Source organism: Ambystoma mexicanum, chromosome 3p (assembly GCF_040938575.1).
Source record: "Ambystoma mexicanum isolate Mex_15411 chromosome 3p, UKY_AmexF1_1, whole genome shotgun sequence".
Taxonomy (NCBI): Eukaryota; Metazoa; Chordata; class Amphibia; order Caudata; family Ambystomatidae; genus Ambystoma; species Ambystoma mexicanum.
The window spans coordinates 1,249,913,892-1,249,936,284 of NC_090925.1; the positions used below are offsets into that span (position 1 = coordinate 1,249,913,892).

The 22,393-nt window shown below is 46.7% G+C and overlaps 1 protein-coding gene and 1 long non-coding RNA gene across 2 annotated transcripts in view; one reads left to right on the forward strand and one right to left on the reverse strand.

Moving 5' to 3' along the window:
- The window catches only part of PLBD1 (phospholipase B domain containing 1), a 424,699-nt gene that overhangs the window by 304,428 nt on the left and 97,878 nt on the right, over positions 1-22,393 (forward strand). The window contains exon 8 of the mRNA XM_069652727.1: positions 11,165-11,305. Within this exon, the coding sequence (XP_069508828.1) occupies positions 11,165-11,305 (141 nt within the window). The remainder of the gene's footprint in view (positions 1-11,164; positions 11,306-22,393) is intronic.
- LOC138581412 (uncharacterized) overlaps positions 1-22,393 on the reverse strand; it is a 578,201-nt gene that overhangs the window by 276,368 nt on the left and 279,440 nt on the right. The gene's annotated exons all lie outside the window — the stretch shown is intronic.

Here is a 22,393-nt window from a genome sequence, read left to right on the forward strand (position 1 = left end):
AGGGCAGTTTGCACAGGTGGAATCAATCACCACAGGTGGAGGCCATACAGCCTGGAAACACATAAATTGCACACCCAGTCTCCTCCCACAACCACACCGAAATGCTACCGGCAGGACTCGCGATGTTGGCCCTGGGGGACCTGATAGCACTGCAAGTGCTCCGACTCCAAGAAGAAGACGAACAACAACTACAACCAGCCGCACGGAGGAGACGCAGGAGGAGGAGGAGGCCAAGGCAGGGCCAGCAAGGCCCAGCAGCACAGCCACTACCACCACGCAGGCAGCCCGCAATCCCACGCCTCCGAGCACATCCGTTCAACCTCACTGATGAGCAGATCCACACCCTCTACCGTCTGGACCGGGACACCATAGCCGCCATTGTGGACATGACACAGGCTGACCTAGTCAGCATGATAGATAGCCCAACCGCCATCCCACCCCTACTGAAGGTGGTGTCTGTACTCCACTTCCTGGCCACAGGCACCTACCAGCACACAGTCGGACAGTTGCATGGCATTTCTCAGCCACTGTTCTCACGGACACTATTCCAAGTGCTCGATGCCCTCCTGCAGCACGCAGACGACTACATCTCTCTACCACTCTCGGAGCAGGAAATAACCAACACAAAAGTGGGATTCCATGCACTTGCCGGCATACCGGGTTGCATTGGTGCCATCGACTCCACCCATGTTGAATTGGTCGTCCCACATGCCATGGAGGCCCAGTACCGCAACCGAAAACAATTTCATTCCCTGAATGTACAAATGGTGTGTGACTCCAACAGGATCTTTACGCATTGTTGTGCCCGATTCCCTGGATCAACCCATGATTCCATGGTCTTGAGGAACTCTACCATACCACGCTACATGGAGCGACACGCAGGGAACAGATCCTGGCTACTCGGTGAGTCTCATTGCATGCATGATGATGTGGGGTATGTGATTTGGCAATGTACTGGCAGGAAGGGGGGGGGGTGTGCGTACGTATCAATGGCATTCCACATCCTACGTTTCTCGTCCACATACAGGTGATGCTGGATATCCACTGAAGAGATGGCTCCTCACACCAGTCCGGAACCCACGGGACCAGCATGAGGAGGACTACAACCATGCCCACTCACGTACCCGTGTTGTCATTGAGCAGGCATTCGGCCTACTGAAGGGCCGTTTCCGCTGCCTCAGCAGGTCTGGCGGGGCACTCCTGTACCGCCATGAGAAGGTTGCAAAGATGGTGATGGCATGTGTCATGCTCCACAACATGTGCGTACGTAGAAATGTGCCCATGCCCCCTGACGCAGAACTGCAAGCACCGGATGATGGTCATGATGAGGGTGGGGATGTGGCAGCACCTCAAGGAGTCTGCGAGGCACCGGAGGCCCGTGACATTCGTCAGCATCTCATTGATGTATGCTTCTAGCACTCATGCCTGGTGGCTGATACATGGACACGGGACACGTGGCACTGTGTGTGTCTGGAACATGCACAAAATGGACTGTACGCCTATGATGGCCTAGTACACAAAGATCAATGTCCACACATCTCATTGGTTGATCGTGCACTGTTTATGGCATATGTGATATCATGTTGAACACTCTATCGACCCGCCACCCAAGTGAGCCCAACACACCCCCTCCACCCTCCTACCTCCCCCCCGAACACCAGTGTTCAAAGATGCTCATTGTCAGTGGGCTGTCGCTATTGCATGCCCCCTCTGCGGGTATCAAGGGCACCCCTGCCTGTGGAGCGCCGGGTCCTCCCAGATCTACGTTGGGGGCTGCCCTGGACGGAACTTGCAACGGATGATGTGTCTGCCTGCTCACGTCCATGCATGTCCCTAAGGGTTTGCGAGAGCTCAGTGAGCACACGGCGCACTGCGGCAAGTTCGGCACATACGTCTTTGGACGTCGCATGCAGTTCCCCCCTCAGGCTCTCGGTGCTTCTCTCAATTTGTGACCTTAGCGTCTCTGTGCCTCTCTCCATTTCTGCCCTAAGTGTCTCAGTTGATGTTTCTATGTCTGCCTTGGTGCCCCCACATTCATCGGCATGGTCCTTGAGGAGTGTGGCCAGTTGCTGCTGTTGTTCGATCAACTGGTCGAGGGACTGTTGCCTCTGCTGGGCCATGGCCATTTGCGGGGGTGTCGCAGAGGGGCTGTTGACCTCATGTTGCCTTGCCACAGGGCTTGGGGGGGATGGCCAGTCGTCGTCTTGTGGGTGCCCCTGCGTGGTATCCTCATGTTGTACGGGATGGGACAGACAGGGGGATTGGGACAGGTCATGGATGGATCTGACTTCGGCATCCCCGTTTTCTGTGTCCGAGCATGCTGCCATCAATGGGGTGTCACCTATGGTGCTGCTGCCACCAGAGGCAGTGCCTTCTGTGGCATCCATTGGGGGGACCTGTGGTGGTGGTGTTGTGGGCATGCTGGCTGCTGGGGTGCCTGTTGATGTTCCCTCCTCTGTGCTGCCACCTGATTTGTGCTGCTGCCGTGTCTTGATGCGTGCAGCTGAGGTGGAGGGTCTCTGGCCGTTGGTCTTGGCCCTCTTTGCAGGTGTGCTGGTAGGGGTGTCCTGTAGCTCGTCGTTTGGATCGGACCCTGTGGTGGAGTAAAGGAGGGCGAGGGTTATTGATGGGTCTGTGGGAATTGGAATGGCATTGTATCACATGCTTTGGGGTGGTACCTGAGGGTGATTTGGGTCGGGGCCTTGGAGGTGCTTTCATTTGTGTGTGGAGTGAGGGTGCAGTTGTTTGGCAGCCTGCAGTTAGGGTGTGCCTGCTGCACGTGTAGTGCGTGTTTTAGGGATTTTTAATTATTTATGTATTTATTGTGGTTTTTAACGTGCGCTATCAGGCCGATGTGTGTGGACGTTCTCCTGGACATGTGTTTCTGTTGCACTATGTGGACGCATGGTACTTCACATGGATGGACTGTGTGGATTGTTTTATCTGGCCCACCTACCTGAATCTTCGGATGTCTGCACTCCTTTCTCCATCCCTCCGACTCCCTCTATGCTCTCCATTCCGATGGTGGAGGCACAGATTTCTTCCCAGGGGGTCAACTTGATGGGTGATTCAGGACCTCCCCCGGTGGCTGTGGCAATGTTGCGGTTGGCAGAGAGTATGCTGCGGACGCGTATCCGCAGGTCGTCCCATCGCTTGCGGCATTGCTGTGGGGTGCGGGGTGCGGTCCCCACCGCACTTACCCGCTGTGCCACCAGAGCCCATATGGCCTTCTTGTTTGCAAGTGCCGTCCTGGTCATTTGCGTGGAGAAGACGACGGCAGCATTCTCCTGGAGGGTCTCTGTTAGCACGGTGAGTTCCTCACGGGAGAAGTGGACCTGCCGCTTGCGGTCGCACGCTTTCTTCGCTACTTTTCCCATTTTTCTTGGTTTCGCTAGGGTGGTTGACGGGGTGGGGTGTGTCTCAGGGTAGTGTTTTTAGTGGTTGTGTGGTTTTAGTGTATTTATAGGTGTACGCCGGGATGTTTCCCGTTCCGGGCCCGTGTTTTAACTTCTGTTTCCGTATATTTCCGGCCACCGTACTTTCCGGTAGGCGCACACTGCGGTGACCGCTAAGAGGGGTGGCGGTATTGCACCTGGGGCGCCGTACGGCGGCGGTGTGGGCCGTTTTGGGGTCATTTCCGCCATCGCGGACTTTGCACTTCCGCCATGCCGTGGTGCTCGTGCCCGATGGGTCGGAATGGGCCGCACTTTGCTCCTTCGTGCAATGGCGGAAACGCTATTTACGCTGTGGCGGTCCGGTCAGTCGCTTTCCGCAAGGGTCGTAATGAGGGCCATTGAGTCCTTATTGTATCCGCAGCTTTTCCGAAATGAGATGCTGTGCACAAAACCATTGACATCTCTGGGCATATGGTTTAGATGGGGTTACAGAAAAAAAGAGGTAGCATGATTGAAATCTCTGTATGTCACATTGTGCCATAATTAGTCTTGCATATTTGCATTACACTACATATACCTGCAGAACCACACGATTTGAGGTGAAATATCAAAGTTGGGTTTAGAGCACAGCTATCTAGGAATGGAGTTGGGATAGAGCCTGAGATGTTTTTCCTGATGTTTGGAATGAAGGCAGTGAGTTGATATGAACAAATTTCCAATTTTGCGGCTTAACTAGGGTTGAATGTTTTCCAAGACCATAATCATTTAAAGTTAATTTACATGTTATAGGTGGCCAATGGCAAGGCCTATATTGTGTGTGGCATCATGCTCTATGTGGATAAGGGTAGACTGATGATGTCAGGTGAATGATGCATGCATTCTAGGTGAAGGTTGCTGCTATCTAAGGTGGTCAGGAGTCTGGCCAGAAAGCTGTGTCTGCTCTGTTCTAGCTTCTACTTCTACCCAACCCTATTCCTGTTTCCGTACTATCGGCTCAAGAGTGATGCCTGAAAAATGATTTCCTTGAAATTGTGGCCATTTGTTAACTACGTTCTTATTTCTATTCTCCTGCGGTTACAGGCTTATTTGAAGGTGGTGAAGACCTAGCCAACTGACACCAAAAGAAGCGCTTTAGAAAAAATGTTGTAGAAAGTCAATTGATTCAAATGAAATCAATGTAGTCATAAATGTCTACACATTAAGATAAGAGATTGAGTGGCACTGACGAGACAGTCTTCCGACAGTAGTTGTTTTATCATGTATTTGTGTTTCAAGAGATCACAGCAGTTGCTACTTACTTGGGTGGAAAGGGTCATAGGGTAGAATTTGGAGAGAACATCAAGGGTCTTATTGACCATGGTTTTAAAGTTGGGGCAAGGCTCAGGAGAGAGTTGGCTTTGCTGCATTATACTGGTGATCCCTTTTAACAGGTGGGCAGGCTTGGCGTGTGTTTAGGGATAGTCATTTGTGGGGCATCCACTGATGGATTTCAGAGAAGCCAATACTGGGGCCGTCAATGCTGTTTGCACTGTCTGTTGGAATTTACTGCAAGAGCATATGAGCGCTCCCAGCGGGACACACAGGCAATCCTCAGCAGCAGGGAAGAATAGATCCTTGTCAGGGAAGTATGGAACAGCAAGGGTAAGTGACTGTTCATCAGACTGCTGGTTACCATGACCCCTTTTTCAGTTTGATATTTGAGAAAGCTTTCCATTGAGCCTGGGACTGGACCACATTTTCCAATGTTATCTCTTGGGAAGCTAGTTAGGTATACAGTGGCTGGAAAGGGGGAGTGTTTAAAGGATAACGGTTTTGGATTCACATTGCTTTCAAAGAGCAGACTTGTGCCACACAATAGCTCTGACGGTGCACACTGAGGTTTAGACTAGCACTCTGTTTTGGTGCAACTACTTCAAAAATCAGTCCGGCGTTCAAAACACTGGCTTGTGAAGTGTTGAAGCAGATATTTGGGCACACACACAAGCAATATCAATGTGAGGAGCAGTAAAGAAATGTGTAAAATCAAATGTAATGTGCAGGAACACACACACATTAACACCTGGTAGTTCATGAGTCACTAGGAGCTCCAGCTGTGAAAGTGCAGCCGTACATGCTTTTTCATGTGTTCCGAGGGGGCTATTTGAGCAAGGGCTGTAGCATCCTCATGATAGATACCTTCTGGGAAGAGCCATGAGCTTTCTTTCTGGAGAATGGCGGGGATGGTATGGCGTGCCACATTGTTTGCATGTCAGCACTATAGATTTCTTCAAAGGTCTTGTGCAGGGACAGATCCCCCAGAACTTTTCTTGTGGGACAGGTCACAGCCCTGCTTTGGGGCTTTCAGGCCTATCTGCCTGCAGGCAGAGGGTGGCACTGTCCTCCTAGAGTGCTCCATATCAATTTTGCAGATGTGGAACACCGCATGACAATAATGGTGATCTATCCAGAATGGGAGGACACAGTATTCAGCCATTCGTGGATGGGCAAAAAAAAGAGAGAAGACAAGAGAGGGAAGTAAGAGCAATCTCCTAGTAGGGGAGAACTTCCTGAAAATGCTGTAAATAATCCTCTTGGTTGTTGCCTGAACAAGATACCAATTTACGAGTTTAGTATATTAGTTACCATAGCTGTACATTTTCTGCATCTCTGGGCATAACATGCACAGCGATACGGCCAAAAGGCTGGTAATAGGTTCTCACTGTCCATCGTGCCAGCAGACTCATGGGGATCATGTTCTTGCAAAGTGACAGATCTGTGTCCCCAAAGTTTGTCCCCACGCATCGGCCTTACTCGAGCTTCTCTGGAATATGTTGGCAATGCAGCAAAAATGTCTTCCTCTAGTGCCCCGCAGAGTGCTGCTGTGAAACGGAGCTCTGTGGTTCTTCCACATTCACGATTTGAGTTGTTTCACCAAACTCTCAGCCTGCTCACAGGCTGACCTTTGCCTCTCGGTCACTAATAAAAATAATAGGAAAATATTTACAGTAAAACTAATGTAGCACCCACATGTACTGTATTTTGCAGACTAGTATACCTGCCTGAAATTAAGAGGGAAGACAACGGACAATCTATGCTTCCCTCATTTAAAGAACGAAATGAGACACACCTGCTGGGCACCATGTTCTTGATTCTATCCAAAGAACTCATTAATGTGGGGGGGGCACAGATCCCAGTAAAAGTCCCATCATCCCACGCAACAGATTACACAATCCGTATGTATGAGAATTATGTAGATACTATCCAATCTAAATCGGCCTCTCTCAGGTGGTTTCAAAATGTATAGCCTCCTCCTTCCTAGACTCTTGTTTTACTCAATGGCACTGACTCCCATATGGCAAAAGATGCTGCTAATCCAACTCATTCAGTGGGAGCCATGGGGAAAGCCCACAAGTCCAACATGTTGACTAGACTCCCAGAGCAGGCAACTAACTATATGGTACATGTGGCGGGTCAGAAGGACATAGACGAGTGTCTTCCATTTCAAGGGTTTTTATTTCATAAACTAAAATAAGTAAACTCCTAGATATCCCTAAGGCATGGGTTTTCCCTGCCGAACACAAACTAACTAGGGTGCTTGTCAGTCGTTGTTCAGTTCAAAAGGAGGAACTGTCCTCTGTCCAAATCTAGTCTCCCCTGTCCCTACCACTATTCAGAAATGAACTAAGGTGCACGAGAATGACTCCCTCCTCCTGTGTTCTGCTTCTCAGCAAAGTCACTTTACTAGTTGATTCCAAGGTAGTTATTGGCAACAACTTTCACTAGTTCATACAGTTTTGAAATCGGATTCTTCAGCTTCTAAATTCTTTATTTACAAGTTTTGCAATTGTTAAACAAAGAAATCCAATCCAACAGTGTTGTGGAATACTAGGAACAGAGTTCCCCCAGCATTAACCAATCAATGTGTCAACTCACATAGTAAATCCTAAAGAGCTAATAATATATTCCAGCAGCAAAGAAAACAACGTAGTGCAATCCTTTTCAAAACATACGTTCCAAATCATAAACTCAACCAAACATGAGAGGCTTCTTCGTGCGGGCTCCCTTTCCCCAGTTTCTCCAGCTTCTAGCTGTTCTCGCATCACTCTCACACGCCAGCTGTCTAGGCCGTTCTGCATGCTGCACTTTGTGTCTTCGCTCAGGTTCCAAAGCACCACACGATTAAAACTACCGGGCTTCCCTTCTTTCTAGAGAACCTCCTTCTCTTTTTATGACGTCTAGCTGGGCCTTCCCCAGTGGAGCAGAAGAGTCCTTTCTGTTGTAGAGTGTTCTGTATCCCCGAGCACTCTACTTCTTCTTCTCAGTATTGGCAATAGAAGTTTCTTCATAGTGAACTACTGGTGTTCTGTCACCATTACAAACAGTAGCTTGTTCTTCTTGGCTTCTTTATGTTGTAGCTGGAAATGGTAGATTGTGAGTGAGTGACTTAGGGAGTTCCTCTTTGAACCGGGAGTCCTTGTCCCAAAGGGAGGAGCCCTCCCAGTGAGGTCCCGCTTGCCTCTAGCCCTAGGGAGTATATAGCGTAACAGGTTCACCTCCCTAAACTCAAAGGGAAAGGCTGTCCCCTGGAGAGAAAGGACCAAATCGATTTGTCACATACGCCTCTCAAAAATGAGATCACATCAACATGAGGCCTGCATATGGCAGGGCTCAAGCCCATCTGAAGGAAAACCAATCCAGAGCACCAAACATCAGAGGGACAGGTTGACCAGGGATCCTGATCCCACCAAAAAACAGTGTTGAACTTAAACCCAGCTGGAACCTGAACAATCTCCCAATAGGCCGCATTAATGCTCCATCCGGAACAAAGAATGTTACCAACCTAAAAAAAAATGGAAACAAAAACATTGGCTTATTTGCCCATAACAGAAACCTGACTTTTTGATGATTTAACCTCTGCCTGGATGCATTTATTCCGCTAGAATCAATAATCTTACCAAAAACCTTAAACCAAAGAACAGTGGGCAGTTAGAATGGATCTGCCATACTGTGTTTAAATGTCATACCATTGAAAGTGGAAGCTAGCAATTATTTCATAGAAGTGAAAATACGTCCAAACATGAACAATTGACTCAAAATGATAGCTGACCAATCCCAGTGTACTGTCCAATCTTTCTCATATTGGATAGACCTGCAGGCTACAGCGGCAAATGTGGCTGAGAAGGTCTTGGTGATGAGGGACTGGAATACCTGGTTAGACAAAAAAGAACAGATCAGTCCTTGAGATGCTAGACACCATGTATGGTGTGTTTCACTAAACACATCTATGGCCGAACCGTGCCCAAGTTCACACCGTATATGTCCTTTTCACATGTAAATGTGCCACATTCAAAACCAGGCTTTACCCACCTTCTGGTCATACCATGTCCTGATTTGCTCACTGCTACAGACCACCCCAGGATCATCCAGAAGGGAGGACCCTATAACGAAATCGCCTCATTCAAGGTAGCATGGAATGCCACCATAGATTCTTTCAGAAGACATTCCTTTGTTACCCGGAAGAGCCATGCCTCGTCAACAAAGCAGACAAGCTACTCAATATCCTCCACATAGCCGTCATCCAAGCTCTGGACACCATTGCACCTCTCATTTCAAAACCATCTTAAATGCAGATCATAAAAACAAAGTGGTTTGACCACCAACCAGCTCTTATGAAGAGAGAGGGCTGTAAAGTGGAAGAGATATAGGAAAAATGCATGTATCATGTAGGCAAATTAAAATTACTCCATTACACAATCACTACAAGAAATGCCATAGCATCAGACAGAAGAAAGAAACCTTCATCTACCAACACAGGGACCAGGCTAGCAATACATAAAGAGAACTGTCCACATTTCTACGGAATTAATCCACCTGTCCCAAACAGAGTTCAGAGTGAAATTCATACCAAACCGTAGAGACATAATAAGCAGACTTCTTAATGTACAAAATGGCTGGCATAACAATTCCATTCCAGACTCCAGGTTACAGGTACCGACCAGCTCAAGCACAAGTTCAGTCAAGAGTCTTTAACACCTTCATACCACTTTCCCAGGAAGACACACTAGCAATTACCAACAAATGAAAATGTCCACAGCACAAGCAGTCCTGTTATCCGCGCATCTCACCAAGCTACTGATCTGAGCATTAGCAAACCCCTCAAGATCCCTTGATAATTCCTCTATGCTCCAAGGTTCAGCTGAAGCAAGCAGTCATCACACCACTCCTGAAAATGTAGGATTTGGGCCCCTCCATACTATCTATTTACTGGTATATTTACTGGTATATCTAAACACTATGGCTGGAAGCCAAACTCATAGGGACATCAGTCGCACCTGAGATTATGATAAAAAAGTGATGAAATGTATTACTCTAGAAGCTGATGGGATTCAGACCTGGGAGAAGTGAAGATGTCCACTGTCTTGACACAAGAGAAGCCTTTCATAGTAGAGAGGCCCCACACATTCTTTGGCTTGAAGAAACATGGCGACATAACCAGAGCATTCAGAAGCCTTCATTTACTACCCTTAAACAGGAGAATCAAATTCAAATTCCCTTTCTTCATAAGCATAGGAGTGTGGAAATTCTGTCGCACCAGTGTCGCAACCAACTGAGCAAATCTAGCCAAAGAAGAACCTGGAGGTTGAATGTGAACAAACTTTATCATAGTACCTTGCAACTGAAGAGATTTGGTCAACAGACTCTGGCTCTAGCTGGCCCAGAATTTTGCAACAGGCATTGTAGTCCATATTACTCTTTCAGGCACTTAGGCAGAAATGTTTCACCAAGACCAGGATTTTGAAGTCCATGTGCAGCATTTTAAATGTGCTCTGCGTACAGACATTAGATGGTCATTTTTTCGATCTCCCGCCTCCCTCTCGTCTCTGCCCCTTTTTTCCTGAGGTGCCCTGAAGTATGTTTTATGCTAGCAGCACAGTGCAAAACACATCTTTGCTACATGCTGCCTTGTTTACATACTTGTCAATGAAGGGGGTAGGCAGTGTGGTTTTTGTATCTACCACCACAATGCACAGCCTACAGCCCCCCTGTACCCTCCTCATTTTCAGAGAGGCCGGACAGCAAGTGAGGCTGGATGAGTGCTGCTGGAGCTAGGCTACAGACACGGGAAGAATAGAGCTGTGGAGCCTTCTCTGCATGCTTCCGGAAGAAGGACATGCGGTCCGTGGTCTTCCTTTGTTTCATTGGGACCATAATTCTTGGCTGCCTATCAATAGACTAGTCCAATTCAAAGGACTCTGCATGGCCCACAAAGCCATTCTTAATTTTAGTCCACCATAAGTGTGCAAGCTAAATACCCAACCAAAAATCTCTCTGTCAGCAGTGATTAAGGTGAGAGTGCTAGGCAAAGCATTCTTGATTGTAACAGCAAAGTTCTTGCATGGACTCTGGCACGGGTGTCTCCGAAATATCTTGCGGTTTGTAAGCATCTACACCCTTGACTTTATATCAAGCATATCAAGCTGAGCGTGCACGTTTCCATTCCTACTCAGACTGCACCCAGCAGCCACTCCATCATGCATGCACCCTTTACAAAAACACTTAACATCATCGAATGAACAGGTAGATTCTTCACAGAACCTTAGCCTTTCAGCAGAATAATCCAGCATGGTCAATTCTGTGTGTAAATATAGCTAAACAAATGGGTCATCAAATGAATGTACAGTTCTGCTGGAAATGGAGATTGTTTTGTGACATGTAGTGTCGAGGGGCCAGTCTAGAGGGTGGAAAATGTGTGTGCTTCTCCTTTTCATCTGGCTTTAAAATCTTTCCAGGAACCTACAACAACCAATATATGATACTGGATTTGAAGCAGATCACGCTTAAGCAGAGCATTGCAGACGAGGCTCTGTACATCGTTGAGCAAATTCCTATGACTGTGGCATACTCGGACCAGACGGCCGTCCTTAGAAAGGGTAAGCAGTGTGGATTTAAGTGGTGCACATTTGGTTTTTTAAGTGGGCTTGATTCTTTTTGGGCTTCAATTGGCTTTTGATCGGCTTTTGAAAATAAATATCATTGTACAGATGTTTTGTGTGCAAGACTTTTACAATTCTTGTTTTATGCTAAAATCTCCCAGGATTGATAAACAGCAAAAGCGGGCCCATTTAGCTGATTTTACACAGAAAGTAATGTAAATAATAACAATATTGAAGAAAATAAAAATCCCCAAATTAATTATTTGACTTATTTTTTGGGAAAAAACCTTTGATCTAAGTACATGTACTTATTTTTAATAAAATGTGCTTTTGGTTTCTTATAGTTATAGTGGTAAGCAGGGATGTATCTTCTAACCCAAGCTCAACTCAGCATCCCCTCATGTCCACTCTTAATTGCTTGCATGAATGTTAAGCTTTAAAAACAGGGCTTCTGATGGATAACTTCCTCCTACGGATTTGTCATCTTTGATATCTATGTCCCAGCACAGCTGCTCTTCTGAAACCTTTCTGTTGGCAGGGGGGAGGGCGTGGCTCTGCGTCTGCACAGTACACCGTCTCTATTTGCGTCTCTCGACAATATGCCAAATCCATCAAAGTCCTCTGGTTTCAAACCCTGTGTCAACTGCAGACGCCAAAAGTCTGTTTTGGATCTCCACAGGATCTATCTTTACTGCCTCAGTTAGGCACACGACATCCAAAGTGCTTTGCGTACGTGAGGCAAAACCGTTCACCCTCCTGCATAAGGAAAAAGTGAGAAACTGACTCATTTGAGGTTGCCCAGCACTGAATGTCACACTGAAAAACAGTCTCTGGTCCGCAAGCATAAGAAGAAAAGGAAGTACTGCTAGAGGTCTTGTTCACCTGCTGGGTGTCCTAAGCATCATTCTTCTTCCTCTTTGAGGAAAAGAAGCCTCTGTTCCAGGGATTCCCTGAAGACCAGGCATTACTTGTGTGTGCTTTTTCCTACCCAATCCTCTACTCCAGAGGAATGGGAGGCCTTCCGTTTTAAGATGCTCAACATCTTTGCCAATGCCCAGGTGCTTACAGCTACGGTCTCTTCCCCGCCAGTGCCATCAGAGTCCACACCACTTGGACGAGCCAGCAGAGAGACACACTATGCCAAGGGCAGACAAAATCCCAACCTGAGGACGCCGAGCTCTGTCTTCAGACATCAGTCCTCCACCCACAGCATTTGCTTCAAGGGCCCCACAGGCTCTGACCAACGGTGGTGATGCCGGAGCCCCTTGGGAATACCCTCTGCTCCCTAAGAGTGCTTGCAGGTCTCAAATGGAGGACATTTATGATGAGGAGGGGAACCCTCATTCCCATTGGATTAGAACCCCTACATCCCAGGGAAGTTTGGGACTTCCCAGAGGATGTTTTATGGAGAGCAAGGTGTTTTGGTGGTTTGTGGATTGTGCTACTGATCTTCAGGACGCAATTGGTCTGCCCACCTCCCCAGAACTGGACATGATCCCTGCTCCCACTCCAGATAAGCCTCAGGCAGCTTTTCAGCACCTGATTGCTAAAGTGTTTGATACCTTGCAGTTGGACCCCTCTTAACTCTAGGTGCAGTTGGAGCTGATGGACATTCTGGATGAGGGACCATAGAAAAGGCCCTACTGACTTTCAACCAGGCTGTGGAAGCACCAGTCCTTCAACTTCGGTCTAAGCTGTCCTCCGCTCTGATGGCTGACAGAGACCTAGTCACAAGCACAGGCCAGTACCCTCGGACCTGCTGTTCCTGTCCACCCACACATCCTCTGTCAGCTTGGTTGTCCTGGTACTCCCGTCGAACCTGAAAGCAGCTTTCCCCTCTTTGCCTCAAGATAGGGGAAAGCAAAAGTTTGGATGCATGGGGAAGAAAGGTTTTTGGCTCAGCAAGCCTTGATTTGGGATGAACTAATACCTCCTGTGCCCTGGCTAAATTTTCATTTGGCCAGTCATTTCGGAGGCAGCAGAACACATCCCTGCAGGCAACACGAGGGATGGTTTTAAGGCCTTGGTGAAGGATGGCAAGGAGGCTTCCCACTGAATTCTCAAGTCTGGCCTGGTCACTGCCGACTGTATGGCCAGGACTGTGGCACTGGGACAGGTATGTATGTCTACGTGCTCGGTGTTGGTGAGGAGTAGGAATTCTGTCTTGGAGGGGTTGAGCTTCAAGTATGCACTAGACCTCCACAACTGGATCAGTGACAGGCAGGTTTTGAGCCTGCCGATGTCCTTGATGGAGTCGATCTTGAGGTATAGCTGTGTGTAATCAATGTATTGGTGAATGTGGATGTTGTGTGTGGCTAGGAGGGCTTCGAGCGGCTCCATGTGAAGATTGAAGATAACTGGAGAGAGGATTGAACCCTCCGGGACTCCACAGGTGATGGGTAGCATTGATCATCTAGAAGAGTGCATCTGAAGAAACTGGCGGTTGACGAGGTCGGACTTGAAACCGCATAGGACAAGGTTGCTGATCTCCATGCACCGATGTAAGGTGTCCGTGAGCGCCTGGTGGTCTACTGTGTCGAAAGCAGAAGAGAGGTTGAGTAGAGCCAGGAGGTACGGGTGGCCAACGGCAAGGATGTTGAAGGCGCCTTCGACCACCTGTATGTTTGTCGTGTCCATGCTGCATCTAGGTCTGAACCCAGATTGACAGGTTTGGAGGATATTGTTGTTGTCAATGTGTTGCTGCAGTTGTGCGGCTACCGCTTTCTCGTTCTTACAATGGAAGACCAGTGATGGCGCGATAGTTACCTAGGTTGTCGGGATTCCGTGTGGGTTTCTTTAGTAGGAGAATTCATCCTGTCTTAAGGGTCCATGGGAAGGTGCATTGAGTTAGCGAGCTATTGATCTCCACGTAGGCAAGGAGAGCTTCTACGGGGATGGTCTTGAGGCTGGATGCTGGGAGGATGTCTGTATACGATGTGGCTTTGAGGGCAGCCAGAGATTCTACAAGGTCCTCTGTAGGGAGAGTCTTGAATGTTGTCCAGGGTGTGGAGATTTCGCAAAGGAGGGACTTTAGGTGATTCTGTGGATGCAGAGCTGGTGCTATGTGCTGGTGAATCTTTCTGATTTTGTCGGTGAAGGTGGTGTTGGCAGGGGATTTTTCGATGGAGCGTGGTATGGCAGGGTCGGGTAGCGGGTTGCATGTGCATTGTTTCAGAGGCGCATATTTGCCAATGGAGGCTGAGAGTGGCGTTGAGTGCTTCCAGTAGCGTTTGTTAGGTTGGGGGTGTTCGGGCCATGTGAGGTGGAGGGTGTCGTGATATACAAAATGCAAATTTGCCAATCAGGGATTTAGATGACAGCATGAGCCGCTGAAAGCCAATAGTTTATTCAAAGTATGTGCTAAATGCTGAAAGTAATGCTGACAGTAATCTGTGGTAGCACCTCCATTACGCAGTAGTGAGCTACAAGGAATATGCAGGCCTAGTAGGGGTGGTAGGTAACATTATGCATTTTAGATAGACAGGCAGGGCGGAGGCCCAGTTCTGTAGCTAATAGAGACATTATTGGAGTGTTTGGATAATTATGGCACCGATATAGCGCTTAGATAGCCAATCTTAAGCGCTATGGACACTAAGCTATGAGTGCATGTCTTTTAGTACTTGCTCACATGGGGTTAATTGATTTCGGCTTCTCTTAGAATATTCTGCCTTTCTAACTGTAGCCCTGCATGGCTTCGTAAACAAATCCTGTTTCCCTGAGAAGGCCTTGTACGGCCTTGCCCACACGCTGATAAGGACATTCCAGTGTTTTCGCGGAGAGGGCTCCAAGGGAGGGGTAGGAGCGAGCAGGGAGCATCTCTGAGAGAGTTAGGTTTTTCCATGAGCAAGCCTATATTTTGCACAGGGAAAGTTCTGGAACTATGCGTCATGGTGACTGACAGCACGAGATTACAAAAATGCATGCCCACATGACTCAGGTGGGAGATCAATCCGTGGACTTGGTTCGAGCAAGATAGAGTGTCCGGAACCTGATGCTCTGTCGGCACCCTGCAGCGCTGTCATCCGAGCGGGGCTGGCAACAGCTAGCTTATGAGGGCCAGGGTCTCCCAGCGCTGATTGAAGGGGCGTAAGACTATGTTTCTCTAAGTTCTATGTTTCTCTATATTTTGTATTTCTCTAAGCTTTGTGTTTTGTAATCTTCTCTAACTTGAATTCCAAAGTGCTGCTAAAATTTATTGTTTATGCTTTTGTCTAATAATTGGTAAACATTTTGAAGGTGTCATTTGTCACTAGAATAAGTTCACTGCTCAGCACGATAGAACCTGTATTTTGGGCTGAATTGGGTAATTTTTGCTCTCAAGGGCTGGTCCCGAGGAAGATTTTCCCCTTTTCAAGACAGAGGGTGCGAGGTATTCTGAAAGGGCTTCCACCAGAAAGTTCTTGAAGGACCTGAAGGTTTGTCTGATGGGTTTCTACTGGGTGTGCTTGACTGGGGTGGTGTGATGGATGCTGAAAGGCATGGCCAGGTCATCAGACAAGTCAGGTGGGAGTGGAGACCTGTAGTGGAGGGGAAGGCATTGCGGTGATGATGCGGCGAGGATGTTAACTTTCTCATGCATTGGGTCTTTCTTGTGCTGTGTGAGGCTGAGGGTATCGAGAAGGCTGAGGAGAGCTTCCATCTGTTTGGTGGCCTTGCTGCCTGGGAGGTTGAAGTCAACTAGGAAGATGTCGTTGTGCTTGAGGGACATGTAGGTGAGGACTCCGATGAATGCAGTGTTGGATTTGTGCGGTCTGTAGATGAGATGTGTCCTGTCAGGGAGAGCGGGAAGTGGCATGAAAGGACTTTGAAGGAGCCACTGTTGTCCATATCAAGTCTGGTGCAGGTCTCCGCCGGTCTTGTTTGACCAGTCTCTGTGTTCGATTCTGTAGCCGTCGGGGACAAGGATGTCTAGGATGTGGGTGGAAGTGGGTGTCAGCCAGGTCTCGTGGTGAAGATGGCAACAAGGCCGGGTGTAGTGATGAGGTCGGCAATGACTGCTGCATGGGTGATAGCTGAGCGGATGTTGTTGAGCATCAACATTTGTGTTGTGGATGGTGAGGGGGTGCTGATGGGTTTGAGGCTGATGTGGGTGAAGTTGCTGCATTGCGGAATCCATGCCTTTGGGGAGGGGCGATGCCGTTGGTGTCGTCTGGTGATGGTGCGGATGGCCTGTGAGGACGGATTGAGAAAACGCATGTCGGCGCATGTTGTCTGAGCAGGGGTTCGGGCCTGGGTCCTCCCAGTCCGAACAGGTCCAAACAGGAATTGCCGTTTTCTTCGTCTGTCTGTAAACTTGCTCCCAATAATCCACACCACATAAGGGAGCAAACTAAGGTGCAGAAAGAAACCAGCTTTATTGATGCATTTGGCTTGAAGAAGGTCCACATATATTCTCAATCACTTCCTGGTAGTCCAGGGGTTCTATTACATTGTCATATTCATATAAAAACACAATATTCACAACTGCTATTGGCTGCTAAAATAAATTACTGATGTTGTTTTTTACATTACTTCTTCTAATTAGACAATCATCATCTTTAAGCCTGCCCAGGGTTCTATGCACGACGCCATGACTCAGACATCATCGGACCATGCTCTAATTGTTTGGCACCAGAACATACTGACACCATTACAATAATGATTCCTGTTACAACAGTCCAATTAACTTTGGTGGTAAAGGGGAGATCGAAACGTTGCCTTTGCCCAAGAACTATCAAACTCAGTCCCATCTCATCTTTCCATGACAGGCCCCAATCTCCCAAATAATGTGCTCAACCTTGGACAGCTTATCCTGTACTCCCTTCTATTACATACTTCTGCTTGCAGGTGTTTGATCTAAATGGGTCATGACGTGCATAGCTTATTCATTGTAGTGTGAGGCCAGTGTACGAGACCTTTTGCATTAATTCTATTCAACCTGTTAGTGTGTTCTTTGTGTGTGCATTGAACTGCTTTCACCATTGGAGGCGCTGTGAGTGCATCTTGCTATTGTTTTATTGGTGACATCACTGTGTGTACCTGGCAATTGAAACTTGTGTATTTCTGTTTGCTAGCAACACAGCTAATTTAATTGTTGTATATCTCAAACTGTAACCATGAGAAAGGCCTATTTCCAGCTTCTCCCAGCATTGGCACTTTCAATTGTCTGGATACCATCATGGACCAACACAAATCCCTATAAAGCTTATTTAAAATGCAATGATGTGCTTTTTAACCATTTGCTGTGCAGGGCCTTGAAAAGGAAAAATTGAGCTTCTCTTGCCATGTTTTATGCTGCTATATATATATCCTACCTAAATGTGCATACCACTGTTGGCTACATGCCCTCTGTGTATTCAGCAACCTAACCCTCCCTATAACAGAACAAACTAACTTCCTACAATGTGTCAACACAAACTCTATCCTACTTGTGTTGCATTCTACATGGCGGTGGCATACACAAAATGTGCCTTATTCTATATGTTCAGTCATTTGGCAACAGGTGGGGGCGTGGCCTTGCACGTCACTGGTCTTATCTACACCATCACATTCCCCCCTGTGCTCTGGTCAATTTATTGACCAAAAGCCCTTTAGCTGCCATTGTATGGTATTCATCTTTAGGCATCCAAGCTCTGCAGACCCGCCTCAAGCTACCTCCCCTTTTTCACATATTTTGTGGACCACAAGTCATAAAGCAGCAGTTCCCATCGCTCTCACAATCTACCAATAGGTGTCTCTATCAGAACCATCTTACTTCATATGCATCTCTCTGTGTATCAGTGTGTACCAGGCTAGCAGTACCTTCTACAGTGGCAATAGTAAGGGACATCATGTTACTTTCTTCCTTCCCCTTTTTTTTTTTTACAATATCCCATTATTATATGCAGGATGCACATACTAGTAGTGCCAACAAAAGAGGAACTACTAAGTTAAATATTGTACCCGACCAGGGAGGCACCTACATGAGAACATCCAATGGTACCAGACCTCTGCTACTACTTAAGAATTCTCCTTTTCCATATGTGTGTGCAGGGTGTAGAATACATATGTAGCTTCTGTTAAACTGCCATTCTGCTGGTCAATTGCTGGTGTTAGGGTGCAGCAACATGCCCCTATTTTTGCACAAACTCCTCCCTACATAGCAGTGAGGAGACCTAGCACATACCAATTCTGGAGAGCAGTTAGCCTAGCAGCCAATAACTCTTCCTTAATGGTGTTCAGACCTCTCTGTGGCATTGGCCAATTGCAACACCTCCCATCTTGTTATTTGGAGCCATTTTGCATTTTCTGCTGCCCGTACCCCAGGGGCCGGCAGGGATGCAAAAAATACAGCTGCTTGCTAAAAAACCTGATTCTTGCCGATAATGCTGCAAATCTGTCTGTGGAATCATGTGAGAAATGATTCTCTCTCTTACTCCCCATCTTGTTGGCCATATCTATTACTGAGGATGTTCACTGATCAGCACAACATGGTTCTGGGGCACTACAGGCACTGGTGAGTGCAAGGTAGTAAGAGAACATCTACTGTTCCACCATGGCGAAGGTGCATATATGCTTGTGCGCCACAGAACCAATAATGGTCCATCAATACTGCAGTGCCCAATCTCATAGCTTGCAGATCTATAATTTGTTTGCATCCTGTATTTACCCCTATATGTACTCTGCCATTATTTCTGAAGCATAACGATGGGGTTATCATTCTTTGTATGTGTACGGGTTCTCTGTTGACATCAACCCATGTGCGCAAACTAGCATACTTCCCCCAATCAGCAAGGCACTTACATTTTTTTATAAGTAACTGTTTCTTCTGCTAGCCCAACCATTACATCTGCATGGCATCCCATCACTCCATCCGTCCAACCTGGGTTTGTATAAACCTTCCCTATTATACAGAGCTGTGGCCTATTCCAGCACCATGGCAGCACAGCCCCTGTAGCATTTGTGCATTTCTTGTCGTTAAGTGGCCTCCACTCTGTGGCCCTTGCAAGGTGATTTTCACTTCTGTGTTTCTTCCGGCCAAACTATCCAACATCCTCTGTTCCTTAATAGAATCTATATTTATAAAAGTGAACATTTGCAGGTTTGCTTGTGACATGGTAAAGCGTTGTTCCTTATACAATTCAACACTGCTGCACCACTCTCCACCAAATTTTGCATAGTCACCAATAGTACTGGCTACATAACATTTGGACAACCCACCCCTTTCCCACATGAGACGGTTGCCTAAAAACAGCGAAACATCAATGTGGTCATAGAAGGACCGGTCCTCAGCCCTAGAAAGCACATTATTTGGGACATCTGCAATGCAACAAACTGCACCACGCTAGGGTGAGGCAACAGGTGGGGAGGGAGTACAGTATGCAGCAGCACACCAATTCTCCCCTCCCCCCAACGTCTGCTCATGGGTATGTCAGCCAGCTGCACATGTCCATTCTCAGTGCAGTTTACTTCAGAGTGCAAAGCACATCAAGTGGTTAGCGAATCATGACAGCGACCTACAGGATCATTGCTTTTGAACAATTTATGAGAGTGTTGTCATGTCTGCCCACAGAACCGGTTTAGAGAACGGGTACTTTTTGCTAGTCATCTGTAAACATGTGGAAATCATCCTCACCATCTACCCATTGAACATAGGCTCAGTTGCCTTAGAACAGTCCTCTCGTTTTGCAAACTGCAAGATGGGCCAGACAATGTGCTGTGTCTGCGGGTATTTCTTGTGCTACAAACAATCTGGGGGCACCCATGGTCTGATCGTAAACGTAGCAGCTTTCATTCAATCTCTCTTCCCACCTGCATGTGTCCATACCAGGAATTATCTACTTCTGATCGAAATCCCTCATATATATCTCTCACAGATAATTCTTCTTTATATATTTCTCTTTTCATTCTTATACGTCTCCTACTTCTATTTTTAACTTTACTTTGCTCATATGTCTACTATATACTGACCAAACAAAAGAAAGAAAAAACTGGAAAATTACTCTCCACACTATTACCATGACAGTTTTATCCTCCAAAAAACTGCTGCTCTGAAAAAGTAGGGCAGAAAAATCAAACTGTGTGTGTTGCTGGCCGCATAACATTTAAAATGTTCTACCAAATTAAAGGTCCATGTTGTCTTCTTGCTCCTAGTTGTCAGACAGGGAGCCAGTGCTGTTGCTCTTCTTGACGTCTGAGGGGAGCCATCCTCGCCTGCCTCGGATCTTGACAGCTGATTCAGTAGCCCACTGCACTTTGTATGGTCCTAAAAAAATATGGGGCATCCCACTTCCTGACTAAGTTCCTAATTAGCACCCTATCGCCAGGGTACAGTTGGAGGGGTGGTGGTATCTGCGCTCTTGGATTTTTATCTTCTCCTTTTCCTCTGGTCACTGTGGCTGGTTCCCCTGTTGCACCTTCACGTGCCGAGATGTAAACTTCAGAGCATCAGTCATGGCGGTCAAATATGCATGGAACTCATCACCCAAACAGTAGCAGTATTGTGGGAATCAAATTTACCATGTGCAAAAACAAGGGGAACATTCATTCTTCTGCCAGTAACCAATTCATGCGGGGTGAGGTAGTGATATGAACCTGGCTGATTGCGTAAGGCAAAAAAAGCCAATGGCAAACAGAGCCAATATTTGTTAAGGGTAATGCGCAACTTGGCAATGCATGCTTTTAGCAGGCCATCGAGATGTTCTACTATGCTGTTCACCTAGCGGGTGACAATTCCTTTAAACAAATAATTTGGTGTACTTTCACTGGCTTTTCCTTAGCCGTAATCCATGTCAATTTTGTGATGTGCTCTGTCCTTATTTGTGCACAGGTTTTTCCATGAACGCCACTACTTCCCCCTCGTATCGCAGGAGGCCTTCAGCTGGACAGTTGTGCGTTGTTTCCTGCCACTTGCTTTTTACGTACTTCAACCCATCAATCACTAAATATGATTGTTGTAATCAATTGAGGTTTTTTGGATTGTTGCATTGCAGGGCGACTGGATCCACAAGCTCTAGTCGCAGTCTGTGTGCCTGGAAGGTGCCTTTTATTCTACATAGCGCAAGATGAACCAGGCATTGTGCCTCTGTAATTGGAATTTCCTGTGGTACTAAAAGTGCCCCTGATGCGTGTGGTATCAATGAGCATACATAGCAGCTACCGTTTGTTGTTTGTCTGCCCACCACACTCTTGACAGTGTACTAGCTATTGGAGTCCTCGGGATGTCCAATATCTTCAATAGCATCCTGGCCTAGGCCGTGGTATGCATCATATTTGGGCCTACAGGCTTGCTTTCTCATTCTATCATGCCGTGATATATATCTTTTCATTACTGTACTACTGCTAACATTGCTACTAATATTTGTGTTACAAAAAATGTTCTAAAAATGGTAGGAAATAAAACTTCTAACATTTTGCTCATGCTCACACTCATTCGGCCAGGTGTACTTGCTTGTGTGTTGGAACTGTTATTTCTTGTATGGGAAATATTATACATATCTACAGTAGCTTTGAATTTGATCTTTACATTTCATGTGCATGAAATTTAAAGATCAAATTTAAAGCTATATTTTTACTGCTCGGCAAACACAGCAGTGCATCTTTAGTCAAGCGACAAGGACACCAAAACTTACAACCACAAAACTCACCCAGAAACAGAGTGATTGTTTGCGAATACATTAATAATATGTACAGTAACGTTGCTGGTTGTGTTTCGCAATGCCAGTGCACTTTCCTTTGTTTGTACTCCACCCCTTCCCCTTTTTAGATGGCCTGCCCAGATAAGATGTACCCCAATAAATTCCTAACATAAACATCAGTATATTAAATAGGAGAGCTGTAAGGTGTAGGCCACAGTTGTAGGACTATAACCATCTTGAAATAATAGTATAGTTATCTACTTGCTTAATATACAATGAATCATTTGATGTTGAGGGTTCAATTTCGAGCACTGTTCTATGGGAAACAATAAGGGGATGGGAGAGGTAGGAGAAACAGAGGGAGCAAGATTTTTCTTTTAAATAAGTGTTTATGCTTTTAGCACCAATGTTTGTTTGTTTGTTTGTTTATTTATTTGGTAATGCGCTCCGAGCCCGTGGGCATCTGGGCGCAGCAGTACAAGAGGATTCG